The 12,634-nt window shown below is 39.1% G+C and overlaps 1 protein-coding gene across 1 annotated transcript in view; it reads right to left on the bottom strand.

The window, feature by feature from the left end:
* PPP1R12B (protein phosphatase 1 regulatory subunit 12B) overlaps nucleotides 1-12,634 on the bottom strand; it is a 243,316-nt gene that overhangs the window by 156,423 nt on the left and 74,259 nt on the right. The window contains 4 exon segments of the mRNA XM_033198353.1: nucleotides 1,479-1,553; nucleotides 3,570-3,714; nucleotides 5,018-5,177; nucleotides 8,005-8,123. Coding sequence (XP_033054244.1) covers nucleotides 1,479-1,553; nucleotides 3,570-3,714; nucleotides 5,018-5,177; nucleotides 8,005-8,123 — 499 coding nt within the window.

Here is a 12,634-nt window from a genome sequence, read left to right as displayed (position 1 = left end):
GGCGGAGCTTGCAGTGAGCTGAGATCCGGCCACCGCACTCCAGCCTGGGCGACAGAGCGAGACTCTGTTTCAAAAAAAAAAAAAAGAAAATCGGCCGGGCGTGGTGGCTCAAGCCTGTAATCCCAGCACTTTGGGAGGCCGAGACGGGCGGATCACGAGGTCAGGAGATCGAGACCATCCTGGCTAACACGGTGAAACCCCGTCTCTACTAAAAATACAAAAAAAAAACTAGCCGGGCGAGGTGGCGGCGCCTGTAGTCCCAGCTACTCGGGAGGCTGAGGCAGGAGAATGGCGTGAACCCGGGAGGCGGAGCTTGCAGTGAGCTGAGATCCGGCCACTGTACTCCAGCCTGGGTGACAGAGCGAGACTCCGTCTCAAAAAAAAAAAAAAAAAAAAGAAAATCCTGGTTTCAGTGATCCTGACTGCTCAACAAAGAAAACAAAACAAACTTTAAGTTGTGTTTGTCTGAGCTTTATGTATGTGACTTTTCCACTGAGCCTTAAAATAACCAGAATCTTCACTTTACCATACCAGACATAATGCTGAACACAACAGAGGTTAGGTATGGTTGATCTGTCCCATCATTGTGTAGTTCTTTGATTCAGAACTGCTGTTTTCCACATTTGTCCTAAACTTTAGTTTACATTACCTGAGTGACAGCATGTGCAAAAGAAAAAACAAAAACAAAAAACGTCATTGATTTTTTTGCCCCTAATGTCCCACCCTAATGTCACTGATCTTTATTCTCCCCACTCAAATTATTCATCTGCTTTACGAGTAAAAAATATGGCTTATTCACTCTTCATCTGTGTATTGGGTGGGTTTTCCATCCTGCAGTCTGAACACAAATACCATACTTATGTAGTTCTCCTGTATAGCACTAATTAAGCCAAAGGCATGCATGACCAAACAATAAAAGATTCAAAATGAGGAGCAGAGAAAGGAGGACTGAATTCTGGATGTTTCATAAAACTGGAGTAAGTATGAATCACTGACCAAATACTCTCTATATGAAATGACAGTTTTAGTATTGTGTGTATTTCCTTATTTTTAAAGAAATAAATATATTCTTCTCTGTAATCAATGTGTTTAAATAAAGATAGTCTTTTAGTCAATAAGAAAGAGAAAAGCTACGAGGTGTCCTTCACTCTGGTACTTTCTATTTGGAAAAACATATGATTTGAACATATCACATTCATTTTCTAGAAATCAAGGGTATTAGTTTTTTGCGGCTGTTTTTAACTTTTAGCTCCTTGAAGGCTATCTTATAATGAGCAAAAATCCTGAACAATAATGGTTTCTGGGATGTATTCTTCTAATAGACTGTTTATAGTTCCTGAAGGGAACAATTAACATCTCTGGAATGCAGATATGTCCATTTCAACTCTCAGCAGACATAACTGAAACAAGCAATTGAGATACTCGGTGTGAACTGCAAACTATTAGAAAAGTTTCAAAAGCACCAATCAGAGACTCACCACATTCTGCTTCTTCTGGAGCATCTCCAAATGCTCCACGAGACCCTCATCAGCGACATCAAATGGTGTCTGGCCCTGGCAGAGAAAAGGAGCACTATGACTGATAGAAAACAGAAGCAGCAATCACATGACTTTATTAGGGAACTATTCAATAGTCACTTTTTGCTTTTGACTCCAATAGTAGCTGCTTTTCAAACTAATCTACCATACATTATGATAACACCTTCATCTATCACACAGGACACATAACAAGAAACACCAAATCCTTTAAATATAGAGTTTGTACAACAGCATTGCAGAAATCACACCATTTCTAATCCTTATTGCCACCTGGCAAATAATCAAGTGAAATCCCTACTTGTATCTGTTCTAAAATGGAAAATGGTCTTAATTGCTATGATAAATTCCATAAAGAGCTCTTCAAAACTTCAGAGGGAGGTTCAGGGCACATGTTCAATAAAGATTAAATCACAGGAATCATCTTCCTTTAAGTGAAGGGAGGACTGACAAGAAAGTTACTCCTTTTAGGAAGCATCAGCATAATTAAGAATCCTGACCCATAGTCTGAGAATGAAACCTGGGTTCAGGAGAGATGTGACACAGATAAGAATATCTACTAATTAAAAGGCCATGTCTCTGCACTACCAGAAAATCAGTACATATATGGGCTGGGCACAGTGGCTCACATCTGTAATCCCAACACTTTGGGATTACTCAATATTATTCAACATTCAATTTTTGCCTTTAATTCCAATAGTAACTGCTTCCCTAACTGGTCTACCATACATTATGATAATGCCTTCATCTATCACAGAGGACACATAACAAGAAACACCAAATTCTTTAAACACAGAGTTTGGGATTACAAGTGGCAAGGCTGGGGAATCACTTGATCCCAGGAGTTTGAGACCAGCTGGGAAACCAGTGAGACCCCATCTCTGCAAAAAAAAAAAAAATAATTAATTAAAACAAAATCAGCTGGGCGTGGTGGCTCACGCCTGTAATCTCAGCACTTTGGGAGGCCAAGGCAGGTGGATCACCAAGTCAGGAGATCGAGACTATCCTGGCTAACACAGTGAAACCCCATCTCTACTATAAAAAAAAAATACAAAAAATTAGCTGGGCGTGGTAGGGTGTGCCTGTAGTCCCAGCTACTCAAGAGGCTGAGGCAGGAGAATGGCGTGAACCCAGGAGGTGGAGCTTGCAGTGAGCCAAGATCGTGCCATTGCATTCCAGCCTGGGCAACAGGGTGAGACTCCGTCTCAAAAATAAAAATAATAATAATAATAAAATAAAATCAGTAGACATAGGGATAGGAGCTCCAGAGCTTCTAAGTTGTTTGAAGTGAGGCTGAATAACACTATTTTCAGCCAAACTCAAGGATCTTTGTCATTATAACATTTTAATGACTCACATGAATACAGCAACCATAAAATCTTTCATACCTTAGCACAGACAGTAACATTAGGCTCCTCAAAGCTCATTTTTTGCCAAGAACAAATATATTTTTTTTCCTGTTTTGGAGGCTTGAACATAAATACAATCAGAAGGTCCATGGAGTTTTATTTTATTTTATTTTATTTTATTTATTTATTTTTTTTTTGAGACGGAGTCTCGCTCTGTTGCCCAGGCTGGAGTGCAGTGGCCGGATCTTGGCTCACGGCAAGCTCCGTCTCCCGGGTTTACGCCATTCTCCTGCCTCACCCTCCCCAGTAGCTGGGACTACAGGCGCCCGCCACATCGCCCGGCTAGTTTTTTTTTTTTGTATTTTTTTAGTAGAGACGGGGTTTCACCGGGTTAGCCAGGATGGTCTCGATCTCCTGACCTCGTGATCCGCCCGTCTCAGCCTCCCAAAGTGCTGGGATTACAGGCTTGAGCCACCGCGCCCGGCCGGAGTTTTATTTTAAATAACAAACATAACTCTGTGTTAATAGGGCCAGAGGTAGGGTGGTAGAGGGTAACATTATAGCTACCAGTGATGTATATTTTACCAGAACAGTCAGACTGCCGGTGAATAGAGATGTTAAGCCTGTTATTCTAGAGACCCAGCCACCAATCTCATTGTTCTTTTAGAGGTTCAAGCTCACTAACCAGTTTGTTTCGAATATCCATGTCACAGAGTGCTTCTGCCAGGATGGAGCAAGCCTCCTTCACTCCCCAGTGTGCAGCAGCATGGAGGGGAGTCCAGCCATCATAATCCTGAACATTGAGTTCATAGCCAGCCTGTATTAAAAGTCTAAAAAGAAAACCCAAAACAAGACATGTATCTCCTCTATATTACAGTTTTTTGACAAATAAACTATTATGTAATTGATATTTCAGATTTTGGCCCTGAACCACAGGGGTCTTATGATTACTTCTGCCCTCTAAGGCACAGTTTGGGTTTCATGGTTACTACTTTGCATACCAATCATAGATGATCTTTATCAATCCTCTCAAAAAAGTCATAAGATATTTCCTAGGCATATCCATGTTATACCATACAAGGGGAGTATATGGAAAGGTATGTACCTAAGATTAACCAAAGCATAATTCAATTAGCCAAATCACGTAACTCTGTTAAAGGTACATTTCCCATTTTCCAGTGCAGGGAAGAAGTAACATATAAAATGAAGACTCTAATAGGCTGTGGTCATTCTGTCTATCTGTAATAGTGTCAACAATAAAGTTTAAAAAAATAAAATAAAATGAAGACTTAATTCTCTTCAGGGTATTTTCCCAACTAGCTTTCTGGTTGATTTTTTTAGGACACTGTATTTACTGTATACCCATATAACTCCAGTTTTTTGCTAACTATAAAGCTATAATTTAACTTGTATGCATGGAAGAGAAAAGATTTGACTCTTGAAGACCCAAACTACATTGGGGCCCTTATGGATATCACTCTCAGGCAGAAATGGAGCACCAAAAACACTGCTATACCTACTAGGAACCCTGCATTAGGTGAAATATGAAATACTGGAAGAGTCCAGTTAACAACTGCATATACAATGCCTTTGGCAACTCAAGTATTTGGGAAAGCCTGCCAACATTAAGTACCAAGAGCTACATGAAGCATGTATGGATGTAAGGAAAAATGGAACAGAGTAGTAGAGTCCAAATCCCTCATACAATTTTGGCTATCCTGTGCCAGCTGGACACTGCATATTCAAGATCTATATAATTAATCTAATGACACCAAATAAATTATATAAGTCAAAAAGGAACAAATGGTCACAAGTATTACAGGACACAAGAAGAGGTTGTTGAAGGGATATTAATGACAAATCATAGAACTGGAAGAAGTCCCCTCCTAGAACCATGTACCTCAACTGTGTTTCACATCATACATGTTAGTGAGAAGCTAGAGGAATGGTGGGAGGGAGGGAGACAATCCATGGATGAATACCAGCAAAATATGAGAAAGACTGTACAATCAGAGAGGAAACCAACAAAAAAGAAAACACATCATAGTGGAAAATCTAAGTCAGCCTCTGCTTCCAAAACCCATTTCATCTTCTCCCAGTGAACCACTCCTGATTGATGTAAATGGACAATACCTGAGGACTTCAGAGTAGCCCTTGGCAGCAGCCACATGAAGGGCTGTAGCCCCTGAGCGAGCTTGCCTCACATCCTCTATTTTCCCACTGTTGAGCCACTGGCGGGCATCCTGCAACAACTGCTGCTCTTCTTCTTTTCTTGACTGCTCTAGATCGACTCCTACAGAAACCAGATACCAGACAGCCAGGATTACTAAAGCTCCACTTAAGTTTGACAGGATATTTTCCTTAGATTAAAGCACATCATAAATATAAATACAAATAACAATTTAGCCATCAAGTTGGGTAATTATCAAATTTAGAAGATCAATGGCATTTGTACACATATTAATGGTCTTACCAGGATTAAATCATGAGGTTAAATATTATGTGATACAGATCCATTAAGAGAATGAACCTAAAATTGTTTTCAACAGAACATAAAGACAAAGGGGACATTATTTTTACATTATAATATTTGTGCAAAGCTATAAACTTCCAAGTCTTTTTACATGTTACATGACTTTAGTTTCCCAACAATCCTTCAACGTAAATATAATAGATATTACAATCTTCATTTAACAGATGAGGAAATAAAAATAGAAAGATTAGGAATCTGGCTCAAAGCCACAAAACACATCAGTGACAGAGCTTGCCACTAGAACTCCGATATCCTGGGTCCCTCTGTGTCATTCTTCTTCTGGGTCCCTATCCACTCACTATACCATAGGATTAGTATCCAAAATCTTGGTTTCAGGTATTGATATACTTTAAAAATTGAACTATCTCTAAAGTTCATTTCCATATACAGGTAAATACACTGACTTGAATATATATAAGCTAGGGCAGATTAGTAGGTGATCTGCAGTTTGAAAACCTGTCTGCTTTCAAGGGAATGTAGATTTTGTTTTCCTTAAAAACATGAAAAAACTCCAAGAGTTACTCCCTTTAGCCAGTAACTTTCCAATATCTGTGCCAGTGAAAAGGGGTTAGGGTGGGGCATACCCCATTATACAAAATAATAAAATGTCTCAAATACAAATATACCCATTCAAAAAGTTTTACACTCATTAGCAGTCTTTGTGCTTGGTCTACTCCCTTTCACCTCTTAAAAGAGAACCTGCCAGGTGCGGTGTCTCACGTCTGTAATCTCGCACTTTGGAAAGCCTAGGTGGGTGGATCGCCTGTGGTCAGTTCGCGACAAGCCTGATCAACATGGTGAAACCCTGTCTCTACCAAAAATACAAAAATTAGTTGGGCGTAGTGGTGGGCACCTGTAATCCCAGCTACTCGGGAGGTTGAGGCACGAAAATTGCTCGAACTTGGGAGGCGGAGGTTGCTGTGAGCTGAGATTGCACCATTTCACTCCAGCCTGCGAGACAGAGTGAGACTCTGTCTCAAAAAAAAAAAAAAAAAAAAAAAAAAAAAAGAAGAGAACCTGTCAACTACCTAAGTATTATCTGTGTGATTTTGGGAGGCGGATGGGGTGAAGAGATCAGTTTAAAACCAATTTAAAACAGATCAGTACTCCAAACACAAAGAAGTGTCAGCAGTGCTGGAAAGTTAAATATATATATGAATACCCCCTTTCAATAGAGTATACTCCCTCACTGAAGAGTCAGCAATCAAAATAGAAAAAGTGGTTTCTCCAATCAAAATTATTTTTTAAAACTGATTTTTTTTAAAGTTGTTTGTACATTTTAAAGCAAATCTTAGGAGAGAAAACTGAGTGAGACTGGAGGTTATGCTAAGCATAAAATTCTTCAATTCAATAGGGCACAAAGCCAGGTGCCATAGCTCATGCCTTTAATCCCAGCACTTTGCGAGCCGAGGCTGGTGGATCACTTGAGGTCAGGTGTTTAAGAACAGCCTGGCCAATATGGTGAAACCCTGTCTCTACCAAAAAATACAAAAATTAGCCAGGCATGGTGGTGCACACCTGTAGTCCCAGCTACCCAGGAGGCTGTGGCAGGAGAATCACTTGAACCTGAAAGGCAGAGGTTGCAATGAGCCGAGATGACACCACTGCACTCCGGCCTGGGCAACAGAGTGAGACCCTGTCTCAAAAAAAAAAAAAAATAGGACACAAAAACTATACATCAAAGGCAGCAAAAGCAAGTAGTTACTGATCTAGAACATCACTGTATTAAAGTAGGATAAGCATACTTTCTCCAAAGGGCCAATATTTTCAGGTTTGTGGTTCATCCAATCTATCACTACTACTCAACTCTGCTGTTGTAGCACAAAAGCAGTTTTGGATAATATGTAAACAATGCGCATAGATCCTGACTGTTCTAAAAGTTCAAATTGGGAAAAACCACTGGAGCTAAATCCTCTGGGATGGACTGCAGATTGTCAGTAAGTTAGTTCAGCAGAAGGACTAAAAAAAAGAAAAAAAAGAAAATTCACTACAAATCTTGTCCACAGAGTTTTGTGATGGAAAAAGAACCCAGGGACGTCCAGGTTGAAGAATTCCATCCTATTCTGTGAAATTGATTCTTCTAAAACTATAAAATAAGAATAAGCATTTTTAGAATATATTATTCTAAGTTAGCTTCCTCACCTTAACAAATTATCATACTAATTCTCATGGTTAGTTACAATAAATATCTTTCCCAGCACCACTTTTAGCTCTCAACAAGGGAAAAGATGCAAAGTCACAAACTGTATTTGGCCAATTCTCAAATTTACACTGTATCCCAATACCATGCATACACATAGTAAGAAATGTTCACACTCCTCATCAGGTCACTCTTAATTGTATAATGGGTATGCAACCTCTGAATGGCAAAACAAGCAATGATTGGTCATCCTTTTGGCATCTGGCCTACTCTTGTGTGAGTTATTATGAGGATACTTGATGCTGGATTAATGATTAATGCAGTGCAGACAGATCAAATCCTCTCCTGTCATATGACAGTGAAATGCTCTACACAGCAGATGGATTATTTTCTGTAAATGGCAGTGTTTGAGAGTCTTTCCTGGCCCCCTCCAATCCATGAGGTTACCTTGCTTCTTTACTTGCTCCAGAAGAAGATCCTTCATGGCTGGCTCTTCTGCAAGGTCAGAGGGAACTTCACCTTCACTATTGACAATACCTACACTGGCTCCGTGATTAATGAAATACCTGTGTAGACAAGATCCAGGACCAATATTTTATGTCAATCTAATATAAATGTTACTCATGCATCTGGCATTGAATACGCAGAGAAGTCTCTATTTTGAGTTTAAAATATGGTCTCAGTTAAGATATTCCATTATTAGTTTCTACGTGCCTTAAACTTCAATAATTAAGACTGAAGGCTTCCCTATTTCCTGACTACAGCAATGCCAACAAACAGGATTTCTTTCACACTCATATTACTAACTTCCATCCTCTCACTCCCAGTGGATGGCAAGAGAATTTCTAAGTAACATAAAAAAGGCATGTAGCCTCAAACTTTCCCAGTGCCACACTGGAGCTTATTAAGTAGTGCTGTGGGTGTGAAAATAAAAGAATAAAGTGTCCATTAAAATTTGCATAAATCTCTCTAAATTATGCCTCCACAAAAGTCTTCTATCAACTAGACATCCACATGAAATCTTCCTCTACTCTAAGACGAAACTAAATTATTCAAGAAGAAATATTAAAATGTTAAGTAACTAAATTCTAAATCCAAATAGAATACTTGATTATGAAGAAGAAAGGTCTGACAATTCAATACCTTACATAGATCCTTTTTGATTTTCAAAGTACTTTCACGTAAAATTATATCATAAGTCTTAGGCAACATTAGGAAGTAGGCAATGTGGGTATTATTACCATGACTTTAACAAATTGAGATTCATACATATTAAGTAATGTTCTCAAAATCACACAGCAGGCAAATGGCAGAGGGTACAGCCCCAGTCTTGACTTTAAATGTAGTTCATCTTTTCTCTAGATCAAGTCACTTTTGGGCCAGTGAGAACCCTAATAACGCTAGGAGCTCTATCAAATACTCAAAAGTATTTAAAGGAAAAAGAAAAATAATTCAGATTAGACTTCAATCCATTCAACAATTCAACAAACATTTACTGGTCCCCTACTATATTCAAGAAACCTTTTTTTTTTTGGAGACAGAGTCTTGCTCTGTCGCCCAGGCTGGAGTGCAGTGGTGCAATCTCGGCTCACTGCAACCTCCGCCTCTTGGGTTCAAGCAATTCCCCTGCCTCAGCCTCCTGATTAGCTGGGATTACAGGCGCGTGACACCATGCCCGGCTAATTTTTGTATTTTTAGTAGAGATGGGGTTTCACCATGTTGGTCAGGCTGGTCTCCAACTCCTGACCTCGTGATCTGCCTGCCTCAGCCTCCCAAAGTGCTGGGATTACAGGTGTGAGCCACCGCGCCCAGCCATAGGAACCACATTTTAGGCACTGTCGAAGATTACAAAAAAAGAGAGAGAGAGATAATATATGGCCACTGGCCACTGCATTCAAAGAACTGGCAGAGGGGGCCAAACGCAGTGGCTCACCCCTATAATCCTTTGGGAGGCTGAGGTGGGCGGATCACTTGAGGCCAAGAGTTTGAGACAAGCCTGACTAACATGGTGAGACCCGTCTCTACTAAAAATATAAAACTTAGCCAGGCATGGTGGCAGATATCTGTAGTCTCAGCTACTCAGGAGGCTGAGGCACAAGAATCGTTTGAACCCAGGTGGCGGAGGTTGCAGTGAGCCAAGATCAGCCTGGGTAACAGAGCAAGACTCTGTCTCAAAAAAAAAAAAAAAGTTGGTAGAGGGAAAAGAATCAATAGAGATTAAGACCATGTTTTTGCTTTCTCAGTGCCTAGTACCTGGTATAATAGGGCCTCAACAAATGTTTGTTAATTTATAGATCCATTCTACTTGTATAAAGCTCAAATTCACCTGACTTTTAACCATCTCCTTCTTTCCCTTACAGTCTCAGAAGAAGACAGACCTTATTCAATTCCAAAACTAACTCCCTCTATTTGTATTCTTAATTCTATCAAGTCCTAGTATTCCATTCATAAATTACCCTTCATTTCCACATATTCAATAGCTCCTCTCTTTTGATTCCTCTCCCTTAGGCCAAAGGAATATTCAGCTACACCTCCCCAACCCTGAAATATCAAAATGCAAATAATACACATAGTAAGCACTCAAAAAATGTTTCCTGGATTGAAGTGTACCCTATACTCTATAATTAAACTAAACCACTTACTGTTCCCAAACACATCAACTCTCACCCAGCTCTCTTTCACAGCTTGTTTCTTCCAACTAGGTGGAACTCTCTCCCTTCTCTTTTCCCTTCTAGAAAGCTTTCACTTCTTTCAAAGTTCATTTAAAATGCTTTTGCCTTCATGAAAGCTTTGTCTGTTCTCACAAACTGAATTCCCTCTTTCCTTCCTTTAACCCCATCCTCCTTCTTTCCCTCCCCAACAAACACTAATTCTAGACCTCGGTCATGACTTACACTGTACCTCGATGCAAACATTCCATCAGACTGAAGGCTACTTGAATGCCATGTGAAAGGAAAATAAAAACTTGGGACCCTAATTTCACTAAGCCAAAAGAAAAAAAAATTAAGCTGAAAGTTGAGTCATGTGAGAAGCTGCCTTACCTTTTGTTCCTAAGCAGATAGCTATAGATAAAAAGTTAAATATCTCTACAGGTTCTATGTTTACCTCTATGTTCACCTTATCTTACGTAAAGTGAGATTTACTGAGCGTGAGATGAACATTTAATTGACTATTTCCCTACCCGCTCCTTTCTTTGTGAATTCAGGAATGTGACCATGCCCTCCCCTTTTCCCCTCCAGGCTGCTTTTCCCTTTTAAGTACTGAAGTTCTCAACTTGATCTTTGGGGAAAGGCACAGATCTGTCTCCTGGGTACACGTCTTTAACCTTGGTAAAATAAACTTCTAAATTGATTGAAACCTGTCTCAGATACTTTTTGGTTCATAGCAACAACTAGGTCTTCCTCAGTATTATCATTGCCATGGCATCTGACACTTGCTTTTTTCTCTTGGCATTCCATAAATATTGCTTAAACTACATGAAATATGTAACCACTCTACTCTGACGTCTATTCCATCACCGCTGGATCAGGCATAATGTCACTTGGGTATACAGGACCCTGCTTTTCCCATGTTCTACAATCAACAAGATGAATTTTTAGAAAGTAATTTGGCTCTCTGTTTTTCCATTTTCTCCAGTTTTAGGGGAAAAAAAAAAAAGTTAAAAACCTCTTTAGTTTTACCTTTACCTGGACAAGAATAAATATCAACCTATGAAGTAATTTCTACTTTATCTCTGAGAATCCTTACAGTTGCCCAAAGGCTCATAGCTCAATAAATATGCCCCTAGAAAATAAAGCCTTCTTGTCCTTCCTAACTCAACACCAATACAAGGTCTTTATGCTACTATTCTAAGTGAGGAAGAAAGAAAATGAAATATGTTCAAAAACTGAGAATAAATTAGCATCTCAATAAACTATAAAGCCAAATGCTGTATGTTTGGGTCAATCTGCTGCTTCTAAGTTAAACATTATTCACAATAAAAATGTAAAAACACTCAGCTAACTAGCATTGAGCCTGAACTCAGTTTAAAATGAGGAAAAAAGCCTCTGAAGCTCCCTCCTTTTGACGCAACATACTGAGACAAAAAGATCATCATGAAACATGAAATAGAATGTACTTGGATTCTTCCTAGAAAGCCACTTTGCCTTTATTCATTTCTACTCCCTTGAAATTTAGAGTTCCTAATGATTCTGGGAATAAGAGCATAAAGTCTAAGATCTTTCAGATACAAAAATAAAAACGATGAGATGATCAGGGTTATTTAAAACATTCTCCATTGGCCCTGAGGTAAAGCAACCAAAATGAATAGTACAATTTTTTTTCCCATTGTGTTTGTATGTATGTGTGTGTGTATGGTATGTGTGTGTGTGTGTGTGTGTGTGTGTGTATATAAGCTACATACCGCAAATAAATAAATGACAGTAAAGTCAAAACTTGTCTAATAATGATATGTATAGTGAAAAATAAAATAAAGAAGGCCATCTCTACCACCACCCCACCTCTGCAATGTATTCTGGTCTAGATCATCACCTCTCTCCTGGTCACACTTCCAAGTTTAATTTGTAATAATTTGTCTTAGGAAATAGTAGCTCTCACAGATTTATTTCATACCAGGTAATATTTGTCTGAGCTAGAGATTGTTACATTTTGAACTTACTTCCAGAAGAATTATATTTGTTCATAAGGATGAATTAAAGAAATCACTGTAAAAAAAAAAAAAAAGCAATTACAATCATTCTCTGTACTTAGCTTCACACACAGGAGGATAATGCCAGCACAAGTGATCCTAATTCTAAGCATGAGCTCTCCTTAGAAAAGTGAAAGAAAAAAACTTAGGAAAAAATTGAATCCTTGAATGTAATGAGATTTGGTAGCTCGAATATCACAAGCGTGCCACCTGAACAAATAGCAACTGAAAGGCCAACATGTTCTATAAATGTTTCTTAAATAAATGTTTTAAGTAAAATCACCTCAACTCTTAGGCATCAGAATTCTGGCGTTCCTGGATAACACTGAGAATAAGAGCCCTCCTTCCTGTTAGACTCTGAAAATGGGCAGCCTAGGGGATGAAGAAGTT

This window comes from Trachypithecus francoisi, unplaced genomic scaffold (genome assembly GCF_009764315.1).
Source record: "Trachypithecus francoisi isolate TF-2019V2 unplaced genomic scaffold, Tfra_2.0 Lachesis_group5, whole genome shotgun sequence".
Classification (NCBI taxonomy): domain Eukaryota; kingdom Metazoa; phylum Chordata; class Mammalia; order Primates; family Cercopithecidae; genus Trachypithecus; species Trachypithecus francoisi.
Note: the sequence above shows the minus strand (reverse complement) of the source record. Positions and strands in the feature narration are given on the sequence as shown.